This window comes from Onychostruthus taczanowskii, unplaced genomic scaffold (assembly GCF_017590055.1).
Source record: "Onychostruthus taczanowskii isolate IOZ18803 unplaced genomic scaffold, ASM1759005v1 scaffold11, whole genome shotgun sequence".
NCBI classification, from domain to species: domain Eukaryota; kingdom Metazoa; phylum Chordata; class Aves; order Passeriformes; family Passeridae; genus Onychostruthus; species Onychostruthus taczanowskii.
The window spans coordinates 9,246,700-9,272,777 of record NW_024497629.1 but is presented as its reverse complement, the minus strand read 5'-3'; the positions used below and the strand labels follow the sequence as shown (position 1 = coordinate 9,272,777).

Sequence of the window (26,078 nt, the reverse complement as noted above, 5' to 3'; positions counted from 1 at the left end):
AGCTGACTGCTACGTGCAGTACCCAAACAGCCTCACTAAAGAATGGCAGCACTTAGGAGCTAAAACCTTTATGAAACAAATAAAGGATCAGTAAGAAATCTGGGGGGGGAGGGGAAATTACAAAACCAAAACACCGATTAAGAAGCATATGAGTTTACTATGTAGAGTCCTGCCACACAATATTTTGACAGCAATTCAAAGTGACTGCATGAAGAAAATGGAATTTATACAGTTTTTTTTTTTTTTAGAGCAATGCATGTCAACTGAAGCACAGAATCTGAACAGTTTTATTGTAGAAACACTCATTGTGCACACTCAATGAATAAAAACATGGAAGGTGGAAGATATACCACCAGAAGCTTTCAAAGACTAGTAATATATATCCTTTTTTGTAATGTCATTTCTTGTCCAGCCACAACACTAAAAAGAGTTAAATATTTTCAAAAACCCACCAACATTGGAAAGTAAGAGGTAGAGATTTAGCAAAAAAAACTCTTAAGGGATCCAGGGGGAAAAGAAAAAAGCAGAGCAACATATTGTTACAAAAAACTCCAAAAAATGAGGGAAAACAGTAACACTAAATGTAGCCTAAGAACAAGAGAAAGCAGATCATGATGTAGCAGCACACAAACTAACATTCTAGAGCATGACAAAGTCCTCTGCATTACTAAACATGTAGCTGGGACACCGTAATGAGATCCATCAGGAAAAACACAAGAGAACACAGCAGAGAACTCCAATAGATTACAAAAAAATGGCATCATTTAGATGAGAATATCTGCAAGCCATGAAAAAGTATCAAGAAATTTGCTATCTTTTCTTAGTTCATTACTAAGGTGAATCCATTTCCTTTAGTAGATTTAGTTATTAAGAAGTCCACATGTCAGATTAACTATGAAAAGTTATCCGGGGTATTTTTTTAAAACGAGTTCATTTAAAAGCAGACTTTTAAGAAGTATGCAATAAATTTGAGAAAGACATTTCCAGCACAAAATACTTACTTTTTAAGTTCAGCCCTTCAGTTATTATATGGAATTGTTACAAGTCAACAGTAGGTGGTTTATAAAATGTACTTTTATTTAATGTTACTTTGCTGTTACAGAGGGCATAACATTTTCACAAGGCTTTTTTGGGACTACAATCAATGATTAGCAACACACAATAGTGGTCCAAACTCTCTAACAATCACTGGACAAACTTGACACCTTCTCACATGTGCACAAACCTGCATGGAAAAGTACTAAATTTTATACTTGGACATGTGAACTTCAATTGGTTTTCCCATTCCAGTGTATTAAGAAATGACATGCACTTTAGTCTGCCAAAAAGCACTGCCTGTACTCCAGCAGTAACATGCTGCTTCTAATACATAGTAAAGTGAATACCAGAACTACAAAGGCAGGAGTGTAAGTGAACTTTTATTGGGAAGGGATATCAACTTAAACAGCAGCAATTGAAGATTAAGAGAAGCCCCTGTTTTTGAACACACAAGCTTCTGTATTACATGATACGGGAAGCAACTCAATTTGTGGTTTTCCAGACTTTAAATGCTCAACTTGATCTGGCCCAGAACTTCCATATTCCTACTGAAACGAATACACAGTAGCATGTGAAAGTCAATTATGGAAAGGAAACCCTGCAGAATAAGAAGGGAATGTGGAGAATGAAATGCTATGTGAAACACTCTTTTGTTGCAATTAACTACATTTTCATATCTTACTGTAATACAAAACACAGTCAACTGGCAGGAACTGGTTCAGATTTGTTTTTAAATACCAGGTACACTTTAGTCCGCTACATAAGTGTTTGGAAGTTACTTATGTTTATATGAAATGAAGCTATTAATACTTTTCTACAGCAGTAACCGCACACCAGGAAGGCCAGGACAAACACAAATCAAGGAATGGAGTTTTCCCAAAGCTGCAGTGTGAAAAGACTATAAATTGATTTCCATACACATGGATGGGTTTTCTTTGCTATAGGAAATCCAAGTGGAGCTATAAGGAATGGAGACGTGTAAAAAGGTTTTTTGAGAAGGAAAGGGAGAATGACGCCCCACGTGCAGTTTAGTTTTCTGCACCTTCTGCAGCATCACATTCTTCTCCTGCACTGTCTGATGTCCATAACTAGAAAGAAAAGAAGAACAGTGTCAACTTTCACAAGTGCAGCTTGAATTCCAAAAAGAGACAACTACTGAGTGTAAGGAAACGATAATGAATTAGACTTCAGGATGCTCACAAAGTACCAGGGCACTGGCACTGCTCAACCCTGGCTTCCAGCACTTGCTGGGGGAGAGGTAACTGGACAGAGCTCCCCATGCACAGGGCACAAGGAGCTTTCCTCCTCAGGCAGTGCAGACATGTTCTCAATGGCTCCAGCTCTTGTGCCTAACAGTGAGCTGTGCCATCTATCCCAGGCCATTCAACAGCCCCAACAGCAGCTCCACAGGCAACTTCCATTTCAAACACAGCAGTCCAAATCCTGCAAGTGTAGACTGCCACTTTGGTTATTGAAGCTAAGCACTTCACTCTGCTAACAACAGACATTTCTACTGAAAGACTACTGCAAAATAATAAATGTTGTTGTAATTTTAAATGCAGTATTCCTGAAAAACTGTCATAGTTGCATATTTTAATACAACTCAGTTGTTCCATAAAGCACTTTTCTTAAATGGTTTATCATTATAATAACATACTCAAACAAACTGATTTTATTCTTACTACACTGAAATTTCAGAGCTTTTGAATGAAAATCAGGACAACAAGTAAAGCAAGCTACACTGGATGTACACGAGGAGAAGCTTTGTTTTGAGGTAGTCATCAAAAAGTTTGAGTAAAATTCCCTGATAGATCACAATGACCTTTTAAAATTCCTTGTCCTATCTTACACATTAGGTTGGGCTGAATGCCCCTTCTCCCCACTACCATAAAGGCCATCATACCAGGAAGAATGTGAGCTAACCAGGCTGTTATTCCAGATTACATGGCATGAACTTGGGCATCAACTTACACAACATTCAAACTAAGTTGTGAAAAGGTATCATGGGAAACAGCCCAAGTCAGTGCTGTGCTTTGTGTGAGAGGAAAATAAGGTTTTTCCATCACAGATTCAGTCTAAGCAAACACCTGGAGAAAAGAACCAGGTAATACATAAAAAAGCAACTTACTGTTAGGTTGTCTCTAAGCAACTGCATGATGAGAGTACTGTCTTTGTATGAGTCTTCGTTCAGTGTATCAAGTTCTGCAATTGCCTCATCAAACGCCTGGAATAATTAAATCATCTTTAGCCTTTCTATTAACTGATCATTAAGCAAGCAGAAGCTAAACCTACCAGAAAAGTTAGCTTAAAAATAAAAAAAAGGCAACATCAGAAGTTAAATGACCTGCTCTATTTGAAACAAAACCATACTAAAGACAAAATAAAAGCTTCCCATGCTGCTGAAAATTTAAGACACATTGCAAATACAGCCTGCTTGTACCTCTTCAATCCCACTAAAAATATGAGCCAGGAAAACAGAAACTTTAAATATGATCATTTCATTCACAAACTCTAGGAACCAATAATTCGTAGTTTTAAGCGTCAACTCTCTTCTACTTTCCCTGCAGGCATACTGGAAAAAAAAAAGTGACTTACTGTCTTTGCCAGTGTGCAGGCAAGCTCAGGATTGTTGAGAATCTCATAATAAAATACAGAGAAGTTAAGAGCTAGACCCAGACGAATTGGATGTGTTGGCTGCATCTCCTTCTTGCTGATATCAAACGCCTCCTGATAAGCTCCCTGTGAGTTTTCTATTGTTTCTGTAAAAGGATGACAAACAAAGTGGTTTTGGGTTTGTTTAAATTTTTTAAAAGAGATTCCTACCTAGATGACTCCATTAGTAGGAGACTACAGTGCTGTACATAAACCTGTTCTTAGGAAAACAGTGCACTTACTTTAATCAAATTAATGATTGTACACCCATCTTAAGTACAGCTGCCGCTGACAAAGCACAGGGAGCAAATTAAGCTGCTACAGAGCAAAGGTATTCAAGAGAGATAAACACACAGAACTTGGTAAACACAAGCATCCAAGACTACTTCAGTGGCCTTTGATACTCTGGGGATGGGGGGAGGGAAGCATTTGTGCATTACTTTTTCTACAGAACTCATACTTCATTCCTTTCTCAGGATGGACATGTTCACATGAGTTATGGGTGCAGGGTAAAGAAGGCCCAATTCCTTGAGGAAGTTTGGAAGGCACGTACAGCCTGTTCCTGAAAAACTGAAGGTTTGCATCCAAAATCTGCGTGTAGACAGGCCAAGATGAAAAGCCCGAATGTTGTGCCCAAAATAACTGGGATAAACACCACAGAGAAAAGAGGTTACCAGGTCATAGAATACTTCAGGAGTGCTACCTATAATCTGTTCCAGATTCACTTCTGATAGACAACCAAAGGGCCAAGAGCTGCCTTAAACATGATGCAGAATGGAAGGAGACTGCAGGAAAAGAAAGGTCATTGTCAGAGCTCAAAATATTCTGTGAGGAAGCTAGCTAGTACTGGCACTGCTCCAGCAAATGCTGGTAAAAGAACTTGATAAGTAAAATATAATAAGTACTGAAAAGAAGCAAGACAGATTTGGATTTTCCAGTACTTACACAGTAATGAGTGCTAAAGGACTATCCATTTGTTGAGAACAGGTGAAAGAAGGCAAAAAGCTAGCAAATCCAGGAGATAAATTAGCTTGTAAGTACATAAAATATATTTGAAGCTGAGAAAATAAACAGATGTTTTGAGGTGGAACATCAGAAAAGCTTCAAGTCTTGAAGCTTGCAAGAAGTTAAGCAGAAAAGTCCACATGGTGATACACATAAACTGGAACTTCAGAGCTAAACCCCAGCAGGATCTGCTAACGAGGCTGCATCAATCAACCTCCCCTGCACTGTATCCCCTATCAGCATGTGTGGCATTTAACTTCAGTCATTTTAGCAAACAGGAGCTGGTATTTCTATGCTTGGACAAGCCCAGATTTGTATCTGTTGCTTGAGACAAAGTATAGATCAGATGATCTTTGTGAAAGCCAAAGGCAAGTTTTCTTGGCTACCCATGGACTTGCTGCTGCTACTTGAATCAAATTAAGGGTTAGGAATTTCTGAATACAACTCATTAATGCAAAGACTTTTACTCCATTCTCTATGTCTTCATCTTTCAACTTGAATGCTCCTACATCAGAGGCAGACTAACGAAGCCTTTACTGAAGAGACAACCGGCCCCATCCTCCCACTGTGCACTGCAATCAGTTTTGGGCAGCCAGCAGGGTCAGATCCGGCCATGCCCAACCCCAGGGGACAGCCACTGCAGCATCCACGTGTTCCAGCAGTCCCTCTCCTGTGTGTCACAGCAGTACTGCACAACTGATTTTAGTCTGTTATGAAGCAACAGATCACTAGCTTATGCTACACCAAGAGTTTTAACATCACAACACTATCTGGGCACGTGCAAGATAGTTTTAATAATGAATTCAATACATCTGCTTGACAGAGAGTTAAAATCTTCCCCTGGAGAGGTTCCTGAGGTACTTACAACTACCTGTGCACCTGTTCTAACTCCTAGGAAAGGTCTACAGTCTCAACACGCCCAGTATCAAGTGGCAGTTTCCAGGCTATTCCTGCTGAATCCAAAAGGCAAACTAAAATTGCAGGAACAGTATTATTCCCATTAAGATCAATAACATTAGAGTACAGTTCATGTTTTTTTGCTAGAGTATCAACCTAGTAATTTTGTGGCTTCTTCACAAACGCAGGTGAGTGCAAAGAAGTCTGCTTCACAGTGAAATGGTTAAAATTTGAAGACCAACAGGACTCTACCATGGAGTACAAAATGTTACAGAGATTTGTTTACTCACCCCAACCAACTTTATTTTGGTAAATAACTACAAACAAGAAACATTAAATATATTACCACACCTTCACCTACATTGTTTTCCAGAAGATTTGAGTAAGCATTATGGAACAACTAATCAGGAATTTAGCATAGATGACAGGAACACCAGCTAAAATTCCCTGGCATACTTAAGGTCTAGTCAGAGTTTTGCTCTCTGTCTGTATGAAAACTGGAGATTTCTGACTGAAACACAGCTAACTCATGTGAATTTGGAGTCTGTATTTCATTTCCTGGCCCCTCACCCATGGAGCAGAGCTGTACTTACGTTTTCTGTCATCACCACAGGCAACCTCAGCAAGGTATCGGAAGTAGTCTCCCTTCATCTTCAGGTAGAATACCTTGCTCTCTGGATTAGTTGCATTAGCTATTAAATATTTGTCCAAGAGCTCCTGAAACAACAACAAAACACACATTGACATATTGCAAACACCACTACAACTAAGTTCAATCTACTTCTCCCCCAGATTTGAGTTCATCCAGTTTGAATGGACTCCAATGTTTGCTACAAGGCTAAATGGAGTTCTAAGGCATTTTAGATAGATGCACACTTATTCCAATAAACTGACTACAGGCACAAAACCAGAGACTACATTAAGATGAACAGACAACTGGCCAATCAGACTGCAAGTAACACGGAAAGGTTTACTGATGTACAGTTTCAGGACCAAGTTTAGTTTCAGGAAATACACTCTCATTTCAAAAACATTGCAAATGAGTAAGCTTTTACTGGAAAAGCAAAATACAACACAAAGTTCCAAAGCTACTTTTTTTTTTTTTCATCAATTCTGTTTATTAGACATGTGATAAGGAATCTCCAGCCCACCTACCACAGGGGGTCAAGGATTCAAACCCATTCAGTCGGCAGCCAACCTCACCAAACTGCACCAGCTCTTCACAAGACTCTAAAGGAACACCTGGCTGCAGCACAGCAGGGAGGCATCCTTCCTATCTACCTTGCCAGTCCCTGAATGGAAAGAGCTGTACAGTGCTCTCCAGCACACCCTGAGCTGCTGCAAACACCACTCCCCTTGTTCACAGCTCCCCTACCTGACACCAGAAGAACAAGGAAAGGTTTGCAAGCCTCCAGAAAGAGAAATTAAGTCTCTCTCCAAGGCTGCAAATCATCCTAAGACAGGGGTGAAGAAAGGAGAGAACAGGGTAGTTCAGAGAACTGAGAAGCAGCAGAGCAGCTTCTGGCTGACCTTGCCCCTGAACTCCAGAGATTTTACCCAACTCATTACTACAACCACCCATCTTCTCCAGAGTTGACAAAAGATGCAAATTAGTTCAGATACTCAAGGAAACCCTGCAATACCCAGAGAAACTTCACAGTAGGAATGTAAGTGATAAAGATCTGCATTTACTTATCTGGAAAGTAAACAGGTCAAAAAAGGAGCAGAAAGTTTCCACAAAGCTTGCAGCTGGCTAGTTAAGATTTTTGTTACAGGAACATGTATCCAAATACAAGAAGCAGCTACAAAGGAAATATTCAAGCAACTGTTAGCTTTCTGCACAAAAATCCTTAGCACTTTAATTGACTACTAGAGCACTATAATCAAAACAAGCTAATTTTAGACACAAACTTACTCCCTATGCATACCACCATACCATTATGACTTCCTTTAATGATCAACAGAAGCAAAGCAATCCAGTTCAAAGCGTTTACTCAGTCCATTTGAGGTTTTGGCAATTATTTTAAACTGACACTTGTAGTAGGGTACTTCCAATTGGGTTAAAAAAGCATTTTTGCATCCAAACTGTATGTGTCCCATGGATGCAACACTGCAGTGCCCGGACAAGCACCCTCAGAGATCCCCACCGAGGCAGTAAGGCAAGAAGAGTCACACCTGCCCTTGATACCACCCCAGAGAAAGCAGCAGAAGGTAAGATTATATCAAGCCTGACAAACCCTTGCACCTACCAAATCAAAGACATTTTTAGGAGTTTCTATAAGGCTATAAAACCACTGCCAAAGCCTAGACACTGGCTATTTGGCAAAGGCATAAGTGAGGAATCTGTGTCACATTTAACACAGCCAAGTATGCAGGGGCTTGAGCAAACATATAGAACAGTGCAGCTCACTAGTGTTATGGGAAAAGCAGCAATACCTTAGGTCGGTTTCAAAACAAGAGTTAAAACGTAATAGGCAGATGGGTAATACAACACTGTATTAATACTGTTGTTGTGCATGAATCATTCCATATTAGAATGAGTTATTCCCACTCTACAGATTTCTGCAAAGAAAAAAACTTCACATGTTGGCTCAATGTTTTTTTGCTGCTTTTCTCCTATGACAATGTCTACATCAGCCATAAAAGGGCAACACTACACAAACCAGTTTCAGTCTCAGAGACAACAATGTGGTAACCAAAAGTCTAACATTTGAGTTTGATTTTCCAATAAACTGCCCAGAATGATGAAACATGACAGATAATACATCTGTGATTTAGAACTAATGTTCCATAAATCCATGATGTCTGAAGAATAACCACCAGCCTCCAAAAGCCATCCTATGGTTGGGACTGCAGTAAGCAGCAGAGATGTGATCTATCAATGTGCTCAGATGAACTGTGCCACAGTGTAAGGAGCACTGACCAGACAAGCAGTGAAGATACTGTAACTATATGGCATTTTAAACCAGGTATCTCACAAAACTGTATCTTTGATTCATCTTTCAAATACTGAAATAAAATTTTCAAGATGTTACAACTATATCAACAAGGGAACAATCAGGCAATCAGGCATTTTTCTTTTATGCCTTCCAAAACACAGAAATTTACTGTATACTTCGTGCACAAGAAGTATTATCCATTTTATTACAAAATTCTGGCTTTGGAGGCAGCTTAGCTCTGGAGCTGATCTGGCTTGGTTATGGCTGAAAAATACTTAACCCCTGGAATCTAGTGCACACTAAAGAATGTTTACAGGACAGCTTTAGCATGGCAAATTTAAGCCAAATCTGAAAGCTACATTCCCTAGAGCATCAGTACCCACTTTTTCCTCCCCCCCTCCCCCAGATGGGGTAGGCCATACACTTTTTCTGGGAATATGAAAGGATTTTGCTGTGCCAGCCCCCTCCACAAGCAAGCAGCACTGTGGCCTGTGTGTCAGTGCATCCTTAAAATGCTGCCCTCAATACACAGAGACATTACTCTGATAACCAGTGGCTCTGTCCAAACTTCCGAGAAACTTAAGAGAAAAAAGTGATGCTGAGAATGAGCTGCACTTTTCCAGACAACAAACAGTGGGTTATTTCCTAGGCACTTCTCAGGTGGAGAAGCTCAGCAGCCAGCAGCTCTGAGGTAGCCCAGCACCTCTCACTCCCAGTTCATCTTAAGGGCCTCCTAATCCTTACATAACACAAGTAAGGAAGAGGCCTGTGCCTTTTCCTTCAGCTAGGGTGGAACATTCTCGTTCTGGACTTTACCTACTCAGTTTTGTTTTTTTAATAGCCTTAAGTGGAATAAGATCTCATTTACGAATCACGTAGGTTAGAACAGAATCCAAACAGACTTTGAGTGAAGCCGATTATTTATCAAGCCAGATGTTATATCTTTCAAATCAATAATTTATTTGGTGTACTTCATGAGCCATTCATCTCAGGATTATCATATTTTCTTGGAAGGCATCTTACCCTCCCTCTTAGAGACAAAATCTTGGTGGGACAGTGAGAGCAGACAGCACAGTAAGTCAAATTATTTGCTTTACACTGCTGTGAGTCAGTAATAGCCAGAAAAACTCATGATTTCCTGCATCTCTTCTCTCATCTTTCCCCACCTGGACATTTTTACCTTTCCAGCAGAGAGAAATTAGCCAGGAATTCTTATTTTAAACATCAGCTGATATTAAGTAAAATGACTACAGGCAGGCAAAGCAATGAAGTAGACCACAGAGAGCATCAAAGTTTTTGTGATTTTACCTAGGCAGAGATAAGCACTGCCAGAGGCATGATTCTGGGATTAAGTAAGGCAATACTTAATGGATGAAGAAGACTGCCATCCATGCTCCCATACAGTGAATGTGCCCATCCCTTTTATGTATTAAAATACAGCTGCCACCATCACTTAAGAATTGCAGCTCTTCCCATCACCTTCTAAGCCAAGCCTTGAAAAACCAGCAATTATGTGCTCTGCAGCACAAAACATGCCTCAGAAGCTGCAGGAAAGCCACCTGATGGTGAGCCGCTGATCTGCCCTGTTGGGGGGTGCCTCTCAGAACCAGGAGCAGTATGAAGATGCAGGAATCAAAGCTCCATCCTCAGACCAGACCCTTTGTGACCCACTGGAGTTGTATTACAGTAGGTTTGCAGTGTAACAGTCTGTGGTTGGTAGCTGCTGCTTCCTCCACACTGCCATATTATGCTCAAGTGGCCTGCTGGTCCTCCTGGAGCGTGACAAGATTCCCCACTCCACTTCTCCTAAGTGCTGCTCATCCATCTCAGTTTATTTCTGCCTTCACAGTGTGCTAACACTCTTGTCATCCTAACAGCATCATACTCTCATATATATTCTTTTCCCCTCCCATGAAAAGAAGGCTTACTTATCTATTATAGAGATGTCAGCAACTAAGGGCTAACTCTCCCTGGAACAAGTCTGCAGCTGCCTGGAGAAGCCATGGGGAGCAGGCTGGGAGCCTGGCAGCTAGATACTTCTTCCCCTAAAAGCTGAATTTTTTTTCTTTCTCTCTCCATTGGCAAACATATTCCTTTACATGCAAATGAAAACATTTCAATTGTCTTACATTTCAATTGCCTTTTTGGATCTTTCTCCATTCTACTCTTGTTCTTTCCCAACTGAGTAAGTATACCCTCAGTGCCTTTTCCCTCCTGTTTAAGTAGGCTCAAGGGCTGAACACGTGGTACTCACTGACCACTGCAATTAACCTGAGCCAGAAATACTAAGTCAGTCTATCTGCTCTCATCACTTCCCCATTTTTCCAGCTTTATGAAAAGCAAGTCCTGAAGGAATGTCAGGCATACCTTTACCTGAAGGTATGTCTGACACAGACAAAGCAGCTCCCTGAAGACAGATCTCCTCAATAATTATTTGTGGTGTGTGCATCCAGCCAACCTCTCCTTACTGCTACATCTCCCCTGCAATTCATGCTCCAGTCCCACTCCACATAAGCTTTCTGTTTTCTCTTTTCAGGGCAACATCTCCTTGAAAAAGCTGACATCACAACAGAAAGTCCCACCACTCTCTCCCCACCTAAGCCTATTTTAAAAGGCAAGACTGATTGAGACATTAAGTTCAACCATAGTGTACACTAAATACTTTCTATACAGTTTAACTACAGGGTAGGTTCAAGTGGCAGAAAAATACCACTGCTATCTGGTCTGTGCTGTTCTCTCTTCCCACATATCCAGCTGTAAAAATACCTCACCAGCAAAGATGAATTTGGAAAAAAGCCCATCTTGAATACCCAACTGACCTTTTAGCTTCCTTCAGTGGTTGTGGCATCTAGACGTGGACTTCAATAAGAGTAGCAAGTACATGAGTGTGAGTCTCCTCACATATTCCAATACCACTAGCTAGTGGATATATTCTTCACACTTAACCGTCCAATACCAGAGGATAAATGTGAACCAGGTCAGCTCCAGAGACTATCTACTCATCACAACTAGTCTGAGGCCAATTTTCAAAGCATATTAAAGACAGCATGTGCCTAAGTAAGGACAGAAGTTCTCAATGTGGTAAACTCAAGTAACCAAAAACATTTACAATGTCACCATCACTCAGATATCAACACCTATGACATGTCTGGGTCACATCACCAGCACCAAGTTATTTAGTGTTGCAGTATTAAAAGACAGATTTACACTGTCATTTGCATTTCTCACTGAGTACAGTTTATCATTGATTTTGTTCCACTAAAAGGAAAGAAGTCAATGTAAAAGCAACCATCAGAAACAGCAATGCTCTCCAAAAGTTTGTCCCATAAGTTAAGCTGCTGTGAGGTATTTGGCAAGGAGGAGCGTTTAATACTCTGAAGGGCTGGCACAGAATTTTCTGAATGAAGTCTATTTTGGATAAAGTTTGATTTTTCAAGTCAGAGTGTTTCAACAATACCCTTGAGCCCATATATCTTACTTCAAGATGTTTAAAATACCTTATTTCAGCACCATCCCCATCTTCTGGGAATGTAATTTTAAAGGTTATTTTTAAAAGTGAACATCCTAACAGTTTGTGTGAAGTAATTGGCATTTGCAGGTTTTAGTAATTTAAAACAATGTCCTTCACCTGGCTTGAATTCATACGACACAAAAAGCATCTAGAAAAAACAAAATCCTATAGTAGTAATTTTTTGACAGAAGAAAAAACTAATAAATATCAATACTTATAAAATAAAAATATATTCCTCCTCACTGCATAATGAAAAAGTTCATATATGGAAAAAAAAGAAAGAAGAAAAACAAAAAAAAACCCAAGTTGAACGTCTGCTCAGCAGCTCTTAGCTGTCCAAGTGTTCTCAGACCTGCCAGCAGAGGAGGTGCCTCTGCTCCACAGAGTACCAATTTTTCACAGGTTTTACAGGAACTAGACTGAGTTTTATTGCTGTTTCCTAGATGTTTCTTTGCTTTCTGAACTGACACTGAATGTTCTCTATTTTGAGCTTTAAGTGCTTTTGGGTTGTTTTGTTTATTAAGGGGCACAGCCACCAGAACAGATGTTATCTGGGTAACAGCAAGTAACTGATCACTTAATGTTGTGCCATACACTAATTGGCCAAACCCCACAGAACCAAAAAGTCACATGCAAGTGCAGAAACTGTTTCAAAATAAACCTATTTTGAGACAAGGTTCCTAAAAATAATGCACAGGGCATGGAGTGCATGTCAACACTTCTTCTAGCAACTTAACTCACCACCCTGAAACATGGATTCAACATCAGAGTCCCACCCAGATGAGCACCCTGCATCTCACAGGAACACCATGAGTGTATGAGGCTACATAAATTCAGGGCTGCAGTATGCAAAATATTTGGAAAAATTATTCAGTCTCAAGTATTTTTGACAGTCCATCCAGACCCCATATGAAAAAAAGACCTAGAAGCAGCATAGACAGAAATGGTTTCCACCCCAGCTACAGTCAAAAAGCAAAGCTAAAGTTGGTGAGGCAGCTCAGACCAACATAATCACCTAATATAACTTAAATGTGAATTTCAACACATCAAATATTCCAAAGTCTCTGACAGAGATGATTGGTGTGGGCTCAGACCTTTCAATAAGGCTTCTACTCACAAATGACTGCCTGTTTTAATCATCTAGCAGAGTAGTATTTAAGACTTCTTGACTATTTTAAGTAAAATCAATCATTCCAAAGTCCACAGTATGACTCACTGAAACCTAGGTGTTTTTTAACGTTCAGCAGTTGTTTTCTTGACAGGAAAGGGAGAGTCCCCTGCTGCAACAGTAAGATCACTTTACTTTCAACGGTGTAATTCAGCGGAACTGAGTTCTTCATCCTTCAGGATCCAAGCTCTATGCATCAATTCCTTTTGGGAGAACCTTAAGTGATTTTCATACAGACCTCTCCAGACTAAGTGTTTCAGTTTATGTATTGAGGAAAATATGTGTGCTCCTTTCCAGTAATGGCATGGCCTTAAGATGACCTGACAAAGCACTACTGAGAGCAGAGACAATGTACCTGACATGAAAACAGAGAGGGTGACCTAATTCATCTTTTCCATTTGGTTCCATGTCTTTGTCTATACAGTTTTAAGAACTGGCAGCCAATACCTAGGATTGGCCCTGAATGAAGTATCTGGAATCTCACTTAACAAATGCACTGGAAGACTGAGCTGCAGCATGTCTGCCCACACTATTCCCACCTGGGGTTGAGATTAATTTAATCTAGAATTTACACTCACTGCTTATACTTCTCCTCAAGTTAGAAAGTTCTGTGGTCCCCAGAGAACTATGTAAGCCAGGAACTAGAAGTGTATGAAAATACAAGTTCTCCTTTCTATAGATTTTTCAGACAAAATGAACAAACCAGCAAAAGTCAGAGAACTATTTAAGTTTTTATGGAAGACCCTGAAGTTTTCCAGTTTCCCCCCATCAAATGCAGAAATGAGTATTAAAAAAGAAGTCATTCCTCTTTTCAAAAATTATAAATTTTTGATGAATTAATGGCTATACAGCACAGCCAAAAGCTTTCAGTAAAAATTCCTTGGTATCTGACATATTTATCTCAAATTGATTCTAACATTCTTCCATGACTGCATTTTACATACTTCTAATTCCTCAAAATACTTCCAAGTGCTCTTCTCTTAGCAAACACACATTTTAGGCACTAAATCCTTCCCTTCAGAATCCTGGCCATCTAAGAGTTTCTTTCAGCATCTACTTGTGACATTGCATAGCATGACAGAATCAAGCAAAAAAGTCTAAATTTTCATTTAAAAATACTTCTATGCTCTCCAGCTCCAGAAGCCCAAAGGTAAAATTCAATGACTGGCCAAGGTACACCTAGACTAACAGCACTCAAGAGGAACAACAGCACACAGGAGTTATGTGGTCTTAAGATACATTGCCCTTACACAAAGAACTCATTTTGACTTGCTTCAGTTCTCGTCCCTCTTTGGGAGCTCTCGATCAGAGGTGTGGGATCACTGAAACTCAAAATGATAACACAACAGATATACTTTCCTCCCATTGCATAGTGTAGCTTGGAAGAGCCTTTCGCATCATCCAACTTTATCTTGCAGGAAACCCAGCAATATATTATTTTACTCAGTCTACTGGGACTGGGACTGAGAGTGTGCCAGTAATTTGTTATTCCCCAAATGAGACAACCTACAACAATGAAGTCTAACCTTAGGTCAGAAAAACTGAAGTCAGCATTTCAGATAACCTGGTTACATCTCACAGAAAGTGGGCCATAACTTTTTGCTAAGGCCCCGTTACCTACTTTTATTAAAAACAATTTCTGCTTACAAGAATTCTGCAAAATATATTTGACTTCAGAACAAAACTTCCTGAAGAAGTTTTATCCAGGAATGATGTGGCTGTCAGTCAGGTAAGAGTATATATAGTGTATTTAGAAAAACTATTATTAAAGCAAATGCAAATCCTTCTGTTTTCAGAGCTGAACACTACTCATGTATCAGGCTACTTCAGTGAATAGATCATATAAACTAAAGGAGAGAATAAAGAGTAACAGAGCAAATAAGAAACCCTTATTAATATTAGAAACTGGTAAATCAAACCCTTGATTACTTTAACAAATTTAGAGAAAGGTACATAGCTAATTCAGGACTTCCAGTTCTTAGATCTTGACATCTGATATTTTGGTGGGTGCACAGACTACAAGATGTGGAACTGAGCAGTCACACTGTTTTGCTGCCTCTCCTAAGTGCCTGTCTCACACAAACCAGGCACTGTTATATATTCATATACAGGATGGATTAGCAAATGACAAGCTTCCAAATCAGCAGTATGCACACTGAAGTGTTCTCATGTTGGTTCCAGCTTCCTAGAAGGCAGAAAGGATGAGAAGGAACTTGTAAACACCCCTCCAATAAATTTGGTGGAGCTACACTGAGTATCACAAGTGCAGTGCTATTACTTACCTCTGTGACAAAATTGGATTCAAGTCTATTGGCAGTAAGAAAGCACCTGGCCCCTCATTCTCGAAGGCCAAGAGCATAAAGCTAAATATGAAAACATTGATTAATCAAGCCTACACCTTCACCTACCAAAGTACACCCAAGCACTTTTACCAGCCCTTCCTCTGCTGTTTTCCTCACTACATTCCTCTGAAAATCAGGCATCCCCCCCCACTGCTGAAACCAGAATGCCAAGCTGCAGTACCTGTACAGAAATTGGTACAATCTGTTCCTTTAACACTGCGCTAAACAACCCCAATTTGTGCCATGATAAAGAAATCAAGTGTAATAACCTTCAAAATCAAGTATGTTCTTTCCCCATCAAGTTCTGTCTTGCCCACATACAGCCTTCTGTGCTTTTCTTCAAAAAGGCACCTCATCACATTAGTATCCAAGGTAGTAGAAGTGCCTGTGAGACAACTGTCTAGCAGGTAAGCCTGACAGTGATTTATAAAATCTGTTAAAAGCTTCACTGCATTAGCAGAAAAAACAGAATTTTTGGCTTTGTTGTCTGGTTAGACCTAGTGAGCACATCCTACTTTCTCAAGGCCACCAAAGAAATAAATGTCCTCCAAGAAATTTAGTAATTCTAGACAGCATCCAGCTGTAAGGGGAGGGGGCAGCAGGCAATGATTGCATGGGATGGAGGCTTCAGCTACCATCAGAATTCCTTGAACTATTCTCAGCTGGACTCTTGAACAGTTCACAGTCTGTTCAAGAACCTTAGTGCACTCTAGGCTTTGTTTCTTCAAGAATAAGTCCCTTTTCAGAAATGATTACGTTTTCTTCGCACAAAAGTGAGGATTCCAGCAATATACGCTATTGAAAGATGACAGAGAAAGTAAAACTATGAATAAGTCAAGTTCAGATCTAAGTTTCAAGCATATGGAACCAAAAAAAATTAAACTATTAAATTTCACAATTCTTACCACAAATGTGTTGATGGCTGCTAGAAATTGTGCTAAGAACACAAAGGAAAAATCATCTCTCTCTCTACAAATTACTTTTCACAAAAAAAGACTATTTATTCCAAACTATTCATCCAATTCACATTCACTCCACAGTTCTGGACTTCCCAAGAAGTAACATTCCCAACCTAACTTTTATGAAGTAGCCTTTCCTTTTAGTGAGTCACTTCAGAATAGCAGTTGCTTTAACTTACAAAAGGTTAAAAGTAGTACTTGAAACACTGTCCCAACCACAACTGGGACAACTAACTCAAGTCCAAATGTAAAATTAATTGATTAGCATGCCTGACCTTCAAAATAAAACTGCATCTTACACAGTTTCCTGTATCAAAAGACTGTATGTAATACGGGATGGAGGCTTCAGCTACCATCAGAATTCCTTGAACTATTCTCAGCTGGACTCTTGCACAGTTCACAGTCTGTTCAAGAACCTTAGTGCACTCTAGGCTTTGTTTCTTCAAGAATAAGTCCCTTTTCAGAAATGATTATGTTTTCTTCGCACAAAAGTGAGGATTCCAGCAATATACTCTATTGAAAGATGACAGAGAAGGTAAAACTATGAATAAGTCAAGTTCAGATCTAAGTTTCAAGCATATGGAACCAAAAAAAATTAAACTATTAAATTTCACAATTCTTACCACAAATGTGTTGATGGCTGCTAGAAATTGTGCTAAGAACACAAAGGAAAAATCATCTCTCTCTCCACAAATTACTTTTCACAAAAAAAGACTATTTATTCCAAACTATTCATCCAATTCACATTCACTCCACAGTTCTGGACTTCCCAAGAAGTAACATTCCCAACCTAACTTTTATGAAGTAGCCTTTCCTTTTAGTGAGTCACTTCAGAATAGCAGTTGCTTTAACTTACAAAAGGTTAAAAGTAGTACTTGAAACACTGTCCCAACCACAACTGGGACAACTAACTCAAGTCCAAATGTAAAATTAATTGATTAGCATGCCTGACCTTCAAAATAAAACTGCATCTTACACAGTTTCCTGTATCAAAAGACAGACTAAAGGGGTATGTATGTATGATACCCTTTAGTGGGTATCACCTCTGCACCACATATTTCTGTACAAACTCTCTCTCTTCTCTGACAATAGGAACACAGAGACAAAGAATTCACAAGATATGAAATTTTGGTAAATTGTTTAGATAGCAGCATGAAGCTGATACATACTGAATACGACAAATTTCTACATGTGCAATAAAAACCACGAAGATTTTACTTTTCTGTAGGCCAAAGTTAACAGCAGGGAAGAGACAGGGCTATGGTCAAAGTTATCCATCATCAGACATCAGATATTTTAGCTGATATGAGTAATCTATTTGCAAGAAAATGCCAACTTCACTTTCAATGGACCTCTGAACTTGTGCTGTTGAAACAAACTGCTCTGAACATTACCTTCTAGCATTGGGATTTTTGTTCTACTCATTTTAAGTGACTAACTTTAGAACTAGAGCTACAAAATGGATAATAATCAAAAGTGGACAGGTTTTTTTACTCATTTTCATTAGCTTTTATTGTTTCTTAAGAATGTGAAGCAGCAGTAGGAACAACATTGCAACCTTGGGGAGGAGGGAGGGAGGAAGGAAGGAAGGAAAGGGGAGCTGGCAAGAGCAACACACTAATACATGCTTTCAACAATTAACAGTAAAATCTCTCAGAAGATCAAAGCATCCCATCAGCCTTAAGATAGTAAAAATACAGACAATACACACCTATAGTTTTCATTGCAGGCACTGCCACAGGGTGGCAAAAAGAATTAACAGCACAAGTAATGTGACTGTTCCCCCATTTCTCAGAGTTCACAATGCCATTGCTCATTTCCAGAGAAACAAGCCAACATGGGCCTGACACAATCCAATGTAAAAACGTTTACAAGGACACTGTGAAAACTGATAATGGGAAACAACTTAAAAGCCTCAGGTATGTAACTTTTCTACACAAAATTTTCTAAGAATATTTTAAAAACCTAGAGACAGGAGAAGTAACAATCAAGACACAATTGTTTTCAAGCCCTAATGATTTTGCATATTCATCAAGATTTAAACTGTGGGCAAATAGTTACCAAACCTTATCTCTATTACTCCAAGAAGAGCTCCAACACATCAGGACCTGCAAACACACACAAAAACCCTCAAGCTGTAAGTGGAGAGCGCTTCCAGGCAAGGACTGCTGTCCTCCCTGCCTTCACATTACGGCTCTCTAAAGAACAAAGGAGCCTGAATGCAACACAAGTTATAGCCATGCAAAACCACCAAGGCTCTCAGAAAACCCACCAGTTTAATGTGCTTCCCCAGAAAGGCTCCAATTCAAAAGTTAACTTTTTTGAAAAACTATTGTCACTGAACAGTGGAGTGTACATGTAATTAAGCAAACCTTATACTGTATGTTCCATCTCCAAAGATTCCACATCATTTCACTAATTATATGAAAGTTGCTGCTGCATACATCCCTTTTACATTATCTAGTACCCATCTCGAAATCACTCAGGTCAAGAGAAAGCAACACGAACTTTGTCCTCAGAGTATATGAATCAACATAGTGCAACTTTATCTTGAAAAAAATTAAGTTGCCAACCTGTTTCTTTATTCAACATGAGAGTTTCAAGAACAGTTTTAACTATGAGTCATAAGGGATGATTCAACATGAACTCTCTACATTACCAAAGAATTAATCAATCAATACAAGGAGTTAAGCAAAACCTCCTAGTGTACCTTTCAAATAAAACATGTGTGCAAGTTGTTTGACAGCCATACCATTTCCCCATTAAAGAGCTCTTCTCATCTGAAAGACCAGTCATAAAATTAACAGCTAAAAAGCATTCAGGTCATGCATATCTGCAAGATAGGCAGTTAAAGAATGACAGTAAATAATCAGTAAAAGCTTTATTTTTATGTGTATATCTATATACAGATATCTCAACGTAACTTTGAATGTTTGTATTCTAGTGGTAATTAAGTTCTTTATCAAACCTGAAACAATGCTTAACTTAACTGGCTTGGGGCATTTTTTTGCAGGAAAAAAAAAAAGTAATTACAGATTCCATGTTCCTGAAATTTTAATTAAAAAATTAGCAGCATTTTTTAATGGTAGCACAAGTACTTCTACATGAAAATTTAGAAATATGCCACACCACTAGTTAAAAAAAAAAGCCTTTTGAAAAAACTGTTAGTAGTATGACTAACAGCAGTCACACTCCACCCAACACACCCACCCTTGCTAAATCCAAATACTCCAGATGACAAGCAACCTTTCCATACTACTTGCCAGCAGTTGTTAGTTTAGCTGCCTTCCTAGAATTAAAAAGGCATCTCTGAGATTCAGCTGAAGAGATCTGAAAAAGCCACAAGCTGTTACCATAGTACTAGTACAGAAGAAATTATCATTCAAAGGAGGAGCCAAAAGCTTTAGGAAACCCATCCTTTGTAACGCCTGCTCATCCTGAATTCCAACCTCTCATGCTGACTCACGGATCATAGGAGTGGTACAAGGAGGAGGAAAGGGAGGGAATCAGAAGAGAACAGAACTGCACATGGCCCTCAAAGGAAGAATAAAAAAAAGTAAGGCTTGCAGTAGACAGCCACATCTCCTTCTACCAAAGGAAGGCACATCTTTGCAGCAGGTCAGGACAGGAAAAGCACGCTCAGCTGCAGGTTTTGGTCTTCACTACTTCCTGCAGCCTTCCAGGCCGGAAGGTGAGAGCTGCCAACAGGCCATTACCGAGAACAGAGAAACGAGAGTGCACTGAAAAATCCATCCAGCACAGGAAGAGCTTGCTTTCCCTGCACTAGAGGTCTGTGATAGCACAGCTACCAGCATACCTGCTGGCCACCATCAGATGGGGTGGAATAACTTCAGTAGAGACACTGTGTGAAGGGGCTACTGCCTCTCCCTAGGGAAACAAAAGTTCCCTGTCAAAACGGCACAACCAGTACGAGATTTTATGCATCACTTTCTCAAAGGCTCTAGATTTGGTAAAAGGACAAAGGGAGATTAAGTCTGAAGAGTGAGCTTTTCATGGAGGTCCCAAGAAGTTAGTTCTGAAGTGGGGCACTGAGTAGAGAAAAAAGAGTGACACAAATGCTGGCACTTCATCACACAGGGTTCTAGTGAAACTCTTGTCACAGGAAGCAGGAATCCTACAGAAGTTCCATCATTTTCACAAAGGTGAAAGTTTCACAATTTCAATACACCTGTAACTGGAGAAACAATTTTGCTCTTGTGGAAGGCATGGGCTCTTAAATGCACTAAGGAATTAACTGATTCATAAAGCTAATAAATAAGAAAATTATTTTCAAGATAACTCATTTTGATTTAGAAAGAAAGAACAAACCTAGGTGGCAGCACACAAGGAAGCATACAGGTATTTTCAGCACAATCCAAAGAAGCATTCCCTTGTACATGAGCCAGAACACTTAATCAAGAAGAAAAATCAGTTACTTCCAAACTAGTCACCTTTAAATTCGCATCTCCTAAACAAATCTAGGATAAATTTACCTCAAAATTGTCTATTTCCTTACAGACTTGCTTCCTCCTGGTCCCACATTAGCAACACTAGACACCAAAGAAAAGGTAATTAAGAGGAGCAAATCAACCACTGAAGATGATCTGCCACAGAATTACTACTGCACTATGCACATGCAGTTTCTTGCAGTACAATTCCCTGGTCATGTAGAACTGGGTCCAGCAGCCTCCACACTGCTGACACACATCTCTTGAGCTCCCACTACAGTTTTCCTATCAACAGCATCTGGAATTCTGCTGCTTCCACAGAAATGTACAGTGTGTCATTCCAGTCTTTACACCTTAGCTTTACATTGCTCTGTAATTACTGTAAAATCTCAAAGATACCCTGAGAAGTCAGCTTGCATCTGACAAAGACAATTTCTACATGTCCCTTTCCCCTCTTCAATACAGATGTCTAAGTTTGTAAAGTCAAATTTATGTTAAAACAGTCCTCAAAATGTCTCTTGAAGACCCCTTTGGAGTATTTCTCTTCATGAGGAAGTAAACAAAATGCACACATTATTTCAACGTTTGTAGCAAGTTATTAGTTGATCTGAACAAAGGAGTTTTCACGTTTTCAGCTTATCTTACCAATAGGTTTACTAACCACAGAACAGAGGCTAAATTCTCCGTATCTCTGCAGCTACCTGGTGAAATACTGCCTATGGATCACTGCACCCAGAAATGCACCTCACAGACACTCAGAACTGAGTATCTCAAATATACCTCTACACGTACAGGGCCAATAGCATAGTGCAGTTGATCCTCCTCCTCACGGGGACCTATGTAAGGGTTGTAGAAGTTACAGTACTGGCCTCACCTACTCCAGCACAACACGGCATGATATGCCCCAACCAAGTTCCCAATGCTTCCCCCAGTACAGCAGCACACTTAAATACTGCATTTCCCTACCTTAAACAAAACATAAGAAATAACGAAGTCCCCACTTACCAGCACCGTGGTGCAGATGGACCTGAGCTCAGACTCCACCTTCTCCCGATAGTCCTTGATAAGCTGCATCTTCTTGTCACTGGTGTCTGTCTTCTGCTCGATGCTGGAGATGACCCTCCAGGCCGAGCGCCGCCCCCCCACCACGTTCTTGTAGGCCACGGAGAGCAGGTTGCGCTCCTCGTTGGACAGCTCGGCACCCTGCTCCGTTACTGCCTTCATGCAGGTGGCCATGTCATCGTAGCGCTCGGCTTGCTCAGCCAGCTTGGCTTTCTGGATCAACTCGGTCTTATCCATGGTGGCTGGCAGTGGGACAAGAGCAGTGCAGTAGCAGAAGAAGCTGGAGATGTCACACTATCAACACGAGAATGCGCCTCAAAACCTGACAGAAAGAAGACACCAATCATGATGCCAGGATAAACACAATCGAACACGGTCCTACAGCAGCCCACTGCAACCCAGCAAAAACGAGATTTACTGTGAGCCTTGCCTTCCCTTCCCCATCTCCAGCTGCTCCTCCTGGACAGGCAGACTGCAACATCCTGCCCTTCCATGCAGGGCTACGGGGACTCGTCCCAAGGGTTCACCCCTCGGGAAACCACGACCTAGAAACCCAGGCGGAGAAGTCACACTCGGCCGGTGCTATCCAAGGGACGGCAGCCAGTCGCCCAAGCAGTGGAAATAGCCGGTTTTCCATCAGAAAAAAACCATCACCCCGCTTTTCCTTCGTGCCCTACGTGAGCATATTAATATGCCCTCTAACAGGGGCTCGTGGAATGATTCCTGGTTACCACCCTGCCTAGGGCCCTCGCCCAAATTCCTGCCTCCGTGCGCTACCAACCCTGCGGGCGAGCGCCGGAGGCAGGCGGGCATGAATGCCGGGACTGGCGGGAAAAAATACATAATAAAAGCAGCAAGGCGAGCTCGGCGCCGGGGAACACAGCAGGGGTTAAACCCCTCCAGGGCCCGCCTCCCTGGGGGCGAGCGGGGCCGGGGCCGCGAGGCTGGGGAGGGGGCCCTGGGCGCTTCTCCTCCCGCGGCGGGGCGCGGCGGACCCGGGCCCCCCGTCTGCCCCGGCGCGCTGCCGGCGGGGAGCGCGGCGGCTCCCGGTACACGGCAGCGGGTGCGGTCTCGGGCTCAGCGGCCGCGTCTCCTGGGACGGCGCGGGGCGCGGGGGCGGCCGGCGGAGTCCCCGTGGCGACGGGGCGGGAAGAGGAAGCGGCGGCGGGTGCGAAATGGCGGCGCTGGATGCACCTCCCGCTCCCCGGGGCCGCCGAGCTCTCCACGCCGCGATCACAAAATGGAGGACGCGGCAGGAGGAGGCAGCGGAGCGGGGCCCATCCCGCCGCCGGCCGCGGCCCCGCGCTCACCTGGGTCCGCCGGGCTGTGGGGCCGGGCCGCACCCGGTCGGTGCCGCGCTCGGGGCTGTGGCGGAGAGAAAGAGCCGCTCCCGTCTCGGCCGAGCCAGCGCTGAAGGGCGTTGGCGCGCGCACCGACCCGCTGCGCGGCCCGCGCCCACACGGCCAATAGCGGCCCGGCCTGCGCGCCCAGCCCCGCCCCGCCGTGCACCGCCGGCCAATCGGAGAGGAGCGCGCCGCCGCGGGGGCGAGCGCGGGCAGGGCGCGAGCTCGACTGGGCCCGTGGGCTGCGGCTGGGGCCACGGGGTTTCCTCCAATGAGATCCAGGGTGGGGTGACGTCACTGTCGCCCCGGCCCTGCGGCGGCTCGGGCGCGGCAGGGCTGGGAGCGGCCTGCGGCCCTTCCGGAGCGGAGCGGAGCGCACGAAGTCCGGGCGCTGCCGCCGCCAGGTGCCGGGGCCGGCCGGGTCCAGTACGGGCACTGCGGGGCTTCGTATTCCCCAGTACGTGTTCCCGGAGCCCCACGCGGGTGAAGGCAGCATTTCCCAAAAGCAACGATCTTACTTGTTTTCATCCTCTTGATTTCACCTTAATTCTCCAGAGGTCAGACCATGCTCTGACATACCACATAGCGTGTTACCCACCCGTGGCTGGATAAAGGCGAGGCACCTATAGCCATATGTAGGTCCAAATCGTTGGCTGAGCAGATGCGTGGCTTGTGTGCACTCACGCTGCCTCAGAGGATGTGGTGAGGACACGGTGGGGTTGTGTTGTTGGTCTTGCCGCACAAAATCGGGTCAAATGCATCTCGTGAATCAGGGCTCAGGCGAGGTCAGGTTCTCCAGTGCCTGTGCAGTGCCAGGTCTGTGCGTCAAGTGATGAGATTTCTCACCTTTGTTTTCAGCATCACCAAATATAGTCATACTGAGGAACTTCAGCATCCAGATGGGATGATGAATTCTCTGAATCAATCTCAGGATGTTACTGTCTCATAAAGCTCTTGGTCTGTGTTTGGACTAGGACTGGGATTATGTATGTGGAAATTCGAGCTCTACTGTGAACAAGACACTTTGTCATTTGAGTTTGGGAAACATTGCTTTATTTAAAAAAAATAGAACAATAGGTAACAATCTTTTCAAATGTAATGAAACTCAGAAACCACTCTGTGTCTCCCCCAGAAGTTACCTCTTGGTAACTTGCTACAGTTTTAGGATGCCCATTTATTCTTGCTTGTTTGTAGGATGTGTTCTCATTTTTATTAGTCCCTATTCATTATCTTCATTTACATGAAGTAAAGACCAAAATTGACCAATTGCGTAACAATACCTTTTTTATTAGCACCATGTCTCTATCAACTAACCATTCCACCTATAAGGCGTGGGTGAGTGTGTTTTATTTGAGGAAGGACAGCTGACTTAACTGAGGCTACTTCCTTCACTGATTCACCTCAGAAAGGGGAAGATATGAAGAATTACCCTCCTAACAGTTCCCGTCTCTCTCCCACCAAATGAGAGGCTGCATACAGAAATACAGAACAAGTTAAGAGCTGGGCAGTGCTGAGCAGAGCAGTTTGTGTGCACAGAGCAGTGTGATGGGTGTGGACTGAACTCCATGCCCCATGCAGTCTGATGTATGTGTGCAGGGCAGCTGTGTGGCCTTTGTGTCTGGCTTCAAACCCCCTCTGTGCTCTTTGCTTTTCAGTCTTGGGTCTTGAGGGCTAACATGCCATAAGCTGGCCCAGCAATATCAATTTTAATCACGTAGCCAATAAGCTTATTTCCCCAGAAGAATCCTATTGTTGAGTAGGAATGTTGTCCTTTGGAGAGCTTTTCAGAGAAGGGGCTTAAAGAATTTCTTGTGTTTAGATGAGAAAAATAAATGTTAGGAGGAGATTTGATGTTGTCTCAAAGGAAGAGTAAATGGCATGGATATAGAATTGTTGTTTAAATGGAAGACAAATGTGTGTAAAATGGTCAGTAATTAATTTAGACTGTAACTTAGAAGATTTGGAATTTTCAGAGCCATGAGGTCATGAGACAGTTTCCCTGTGCTGAGGGCAGGAAGCCCATCCACTTAGAGAGCAGAGCCTGATGAGTTTATAAAAGTGCTTGTGTGATGTAGTTGCCTGGTATAGCAGGAGAATAAGCTCCAGAAGCTTTCCAAATCTGTGCTTCTTTTATTGCTTATTACATATTCTTATATATGCTTAGTCCATGTGTACTTTAATGTACAGTTTACTGCATAACATTATCCTTTATTGAATTAAAAAACCTAATTTCCTGTAGAGCATTTCAGGAGTGCTATATTCTTACTGACCATTAAGGACTTTACCCTTGTCACCACTATGAAATGGTTGGCATCATTCTGTCTTGTGTGCAGGAAATTAAAAATATCAGCACTTCTGGTTACCTATATGAAGAAATTTAAGCCTTAATTTCCCAAGTGGTAAATACCATATCAAAGACCTTAATTTCCAGGGTGGTAAATGCTTTATGCTACTTTGCATGTAGAGAAAGTCCACCTCCCACTGACTTCAGATGCACCTACTCACATTCAGCATCTTAGCAGCTCACACCACAAATTACTCAATTGGGGTGTGGGAGAAAAATGAGGAATATATATAATGCAAACGCCTCAGACTTACGTGTGAACTTTACAACAGAGTTAGAAAACAGTTTTCTAGAGCCTCTGTTATTTGCTATGAGACTTTTCTTGCTTTTTCTCAGCAGAACCAGGCCCTTCCATCAAATGCTTTCCATC

At 41.8% G+C, this 26,078-nt stretch overlaps 1 protein-coding gene across 1 annotated transcript; it reads right to left on the bottom strand.

The window, feature by feature from the left end:
* Window positions 1-1,056: 1,056 nt before the first annotated feature.
* Window positions 1,057-23,487, bottom strand: YWHAQ (tyrosine 3-monooxygenase/tryptophan 5-monooxygenase activation protein theta). The gene is made up of 6 exons (XM_041419791.1): window positions 23,332-23,487; window positions 21,965-22,343; window positions 6,186-6,309; window positions 3,634-3,797; window positions 3,167-3,262; window positions 1,057-2,126 (listed from the first exon to the last, which is right to left on the bottom strand). The coding sequence occupies exons 2-6, from the start codon at window positions 22,256-22,258 to the stop codon at window positions 2,067-2,069; spliced, it is 738 nt and encodes a 245-aa protein (XP_041275725.1). The 5' UTR covers window positions 22,259-22,343; window positions 23,332-23,487; the 3' UTR covers window positions 1,057-2,066.
* Window positions 23,488-26,078: the final 2,591 nt, after the last annotated feature.